We start from the raw sequence: 3784 nt of genomic DNA, 5'->3' as shown, positions 1-3784 counted from the left end.
AGCCTAGAGAGGAAAAGGTTTAAAAGAAAGAGGGAAGGTAACCAAAATGACTGGATTATACAGGGATGAGCTTCTTGGGAAGGACAGCCCACATCCTGGGCTGAAGAGCTGGTGGGTAGCGGGTGGGGTAGAGCATAATTGCCATACTCTGTAACAAATAGGGTCTGAGGGATGCTGGGGCAACCTAGAGGACAGGTCCACTTTAATATATTAAAAGGCACCTAGCCATTTGTCCCAGCGTTTGAGACTTAACAGTTTTCTGATTGGATTCTGGTTAATACTGTTCCCTCTCCTTCCTCAGTATAGAAGTCAAAGCTCACAGCCCCTTAACCCCAAACATCCCAGGCCAGCTCTCTTTGTGATTCAGGAGTTCCCACCACATCACAGCAGCTTGCCTTGTTTCCTGTTGTTGGCCTATTGTTCTCCTACACCATGTGGGAGATTTACCTCTGTTGCTTTTACCTCCAGCCCACACAAAAATGAAAAACGTCTCCAAGGCAAGAGTTGTGTATTGAGAATATTCTCAGTAATCGAAACATGGTCTCTGTGCAAGAACCTCTCCATCAGGCATTCTTGCTCTGGGTTCCTGTTAGGCTACTTTCACTCGCAAAATCAGCGTTTTGTGAACACGGACTGCCTATTAAGAGGAATTAGTTTTATGGACTTTCTTCTGTCTAGGTGGCAGTTCAAGTGTAGGGTAATTTTAATGGATGGAAATGAAGGAAAAAGTACTTCCATGTGTTCCGATTTCTGGGTTATCTCTGCTTATTCTTCACCAGACATCCTTCAGATTCCATCACTTAAGGGTTTTGATCGAGAGACTGGTGACGTCTAAACACATACATCGTTGTTTAAAATGTGCCCTCCTCCATCTCCTCTCCTTCTGTTTGTATATGGCTCTAGTAGAGCCAGATGCCAAGATCTGGAAAGCATTTTCCTGGATAGAAGCAAGGAGGGGGAGGAGCAGTGAGACTGCCAAAGGTGGCTTCCTTGAATTGCAGTTTGGAAACTAGTTAGAATACCAGAGATGGCCTGAGCTCAGCCTTAAGGAAGGGGTCAGGAGGAGGGCTCCTGAGTGTCTGCCACCCAGGCTAATTAAAGAGCCCTTTTAAAGTCTCTTTACAGTGCCCCCTGATTCCAAAACGGACTGCGGGGAAAGGGCAACCAGGAAAGGGTGAGAAAAGTCCTCTAGCAGCCTGATTATAAACATCCCAAGTAACTTTTTCCGACTTCCCGTTCTTTAGGTTCAACACTAGTGGCTTTCCTTCCCTGGGACGGGCTGCTGTTACCCAGATGAGCCCCGGAGGGCACCACGTGGGTTCCTTTAAGAGGGCGCCATGGCCCTTGCACCGGCGGGACACCGGAGATCCGGGCAGCCCGGGTGAGTGTGCGCGGGGCGGCGGCCACGGCGGGGGGCGGAGGGTGGCTCTGGGCCCACACTTTTCCCCCCTGCCTGTCTCCCGGACAGCGCGGCGGGCATGGCAGAGATGAGGCCGGGACCAGTGGCTGGGAAACAGCTCAACGAGCTGCCTGACCACTCGCCGTTGGTCCAGCCCGGCTTGGTCGAGCTGAGGCGCCGGGCGCAGGAGGCGGGCGTCCCGCAGACCCCACAGCCGCTCACAGACGCTTTCCTGCTGCGCTTCCTGCGCGCCCGGGATTTCGACCTGGACCTGGCCTGGCGCGTAAGTGTGCACCGGGGCGGGCGGACCTCGGCGAGGGCGGGATCCACGCGCGCCGAGCGTGGCAGTGTGGTGGCTGCGGGCGCGCCCAGGCCGCCGATTCCGACCCGCCGACGCCCTGGTCTTCGACGCCATGGAGGACCTCTCGTGGACTACCATGGTCCTCGGGATTAAAGAAAGTGGAGGAGACCCCCGACCCCCGGGGTGCTCAGCTGTGTCACACACCTGAGTAGATAACGCCAGGTGTGGACAGAGGAGGACGACGACATGGACATCTGCAGGCATCTTGAAAAGGACTATGTTAGTAGAGCTAAATGTCAGAGAAGTCAGTTTGGTTTGTTTGAAATCCAGGGCAGGACAGATGATTTCTTTTATGTTTCAGGTATTCACAACACACTGAGAATGGGCCTTGGGGCCAGAGAGATGGGGCCTTGACTTTGTCCCTCTTGGGGTCAGCACCCTTATCTGTTCAGTAACTATGAGGACATGGCAGTAGTTTCGAGAATTGCACATTAACCTGGAATGTTAGAACAAGATGTGCCAAGCGCTGTGCTTGGCACGAGCAAGTAGTCAATGGTCAGTGGTCAGCAGGAGGATTTCCAACATGCCCTGCTTTTATGAAACAAATTTTATTGCGTAAGTAACAAGTATAGCAAAACAACACAATACAAAACAGGAAAAACTTCAAAGGAATATCCTAAAAGAAAAAAAAAACTTCCCAACACACACTTTCGTTAGACCTTGAGTACCCAGTAGTATGGCCTTGCCTGGTACTTCAAGCTTGTGCTCTGTGCTCGCGCAAACAAGGCGCTTGTGATTTTAGTTTTTATTTGGGCTTTTCTCAACTGCATGCGGTACAGAATCAGGTCACGTGAACACGTGCACACACATACTCTTTTGGGATTGCTATCATCCCATAGGGCAGAGATATTACATGACGGGTATTTAATCAGTTTTTTTGTTTGTGGCTGTAGAGATTGTTACAAGGTGCTGGTAGGCCCTATGCTCACAGTTCATCCTGACATTCAAAGATGGGGACCCCAGCGCTGCCATGTTCACTGTTCATCTCTTCTTTTAGAGTTTCTCTTTATTTATTTATTTATTTATTTATTTATTTATTTAATATCTGCATCCTGCCTAGCAGTATAAAAGATGCCATCAGCAGGTGGGTATTTTCTTCTCTCACTGACTGCATCTTACTTGGTCTTTATACTTTATCTCTGTACACAAATCGGGACATATCCTTATGTATCCTTATTGAATAACTCCATCAGTTGCTGAAGTATGACGCCGACATTTTTACGGTTGAGGAACACACTGCCTTGGCTGGGAGTTTTCACTATGTTTGCTACTCTGATGAAATGCACACTGCATAATGATGTCTTTTTCTCTGTATTGTTATGTACACTGCCTTACCAAATAAGACTTATGCCTGCTAGTTGAGGAATAGTTTTGCATTTTCATTATTATATACATTAATTTTGTTATAAGTGAGTCTAGCCTTATTTTAGATACTTAAAACTAATTTTCCAGTTTTTGTGTGTGTGTGTGTTTGCCACTTGTTTTTTCCTTCAAAAATACCTATCTACATCAAAGAAGTTAGGTCTTTGTCCTACATTTTAGTCTACCTTGTATTTAAACCATTTCCTTTCTGAAAGAATCAGAATGTCTATTATTATCATTATCGTTATCTATTAATATAGTAAGCTTATTGACTATTCTTATTCTTGTGTTTCATTTGTGTTTTGGTTTCTGGTGACAGTCAGCACTGTATCTCTAGGAGGCCAGCAGGCTAACTGTGTCTTTGTCAAGACTAACTCTTATCATATGTGACACAGCTATGAGGCTGGTGAAGTGGATTTCTCCATCCATTCACTGTTCCTTATTTTTCTTTCTGTAGAGCCTCATGATCTTAGACAAGTGCTGCAACTCTTGAGGTGTTTTGCCTTTCATGGGACCAGCATTTTCCTTCTTTGGAATTGAACCCAAGTTTTGCAGGATAAACACTCGCTGAACTACTAAATCACACCCTCTTCGTCTGTGTTGGAGTACTGTAAAAATTCTGTCCTTCCCTCCCTCCCTCCTTCCTTCCCTCCCTCTCCTTC

The 3784-nt window shown here is 47.1% G+C and overlaps 1 protein-coding gene across 3 annotated transcripts in view; it reads left to right on the top strand.

Moving 5' to 3' along the window:
- Positions 1–3784, top strand: part of Ttpa (alpha tocopherol transfer protein) — a 23608-nt gene that overhangs the window by 887 nt on the left and 18937 nt on the right. For 2 of the 3 annotated variants that reach the window (XM_031366521.1, XM_031366522.1), the window contains exons 2-3: positions 1245–1381; positions 1469–1682. In XM_031366521.1, the coding sequence (XP_031222381.1) occupies positions 1338–1381; positions 1469–1682 (258 nt within the window). In that variant the 5' untranslated portion in view covers positions 1245–1337. Of the gene's footprint in view, positions 1–1244; positions 1382–1468; positions 1683–3784 lie in introns of those variants that run through there. The other variant, XM_031366523.1, reaches the window with a different exon arrangement.

This window comes from Mastomys coucha, unplaced genomic scaffold, assembly GCF_008632895.1.
Source record: "Mastomys coucha isolate ucsf_1 unplaced genomic scaffold, UCSF_Mcou_1 pScaffold14, whole genome shotgun sequence".
Lineage (NCBI taxonomy): Eukaryota > Metazoa > Chordata > Mammalia > Rodentia > Muridae > Mastomys > Mastomys coucha.
This window is presented reverse-complemented; position numbering and strand designations above follow the sequence as displayed.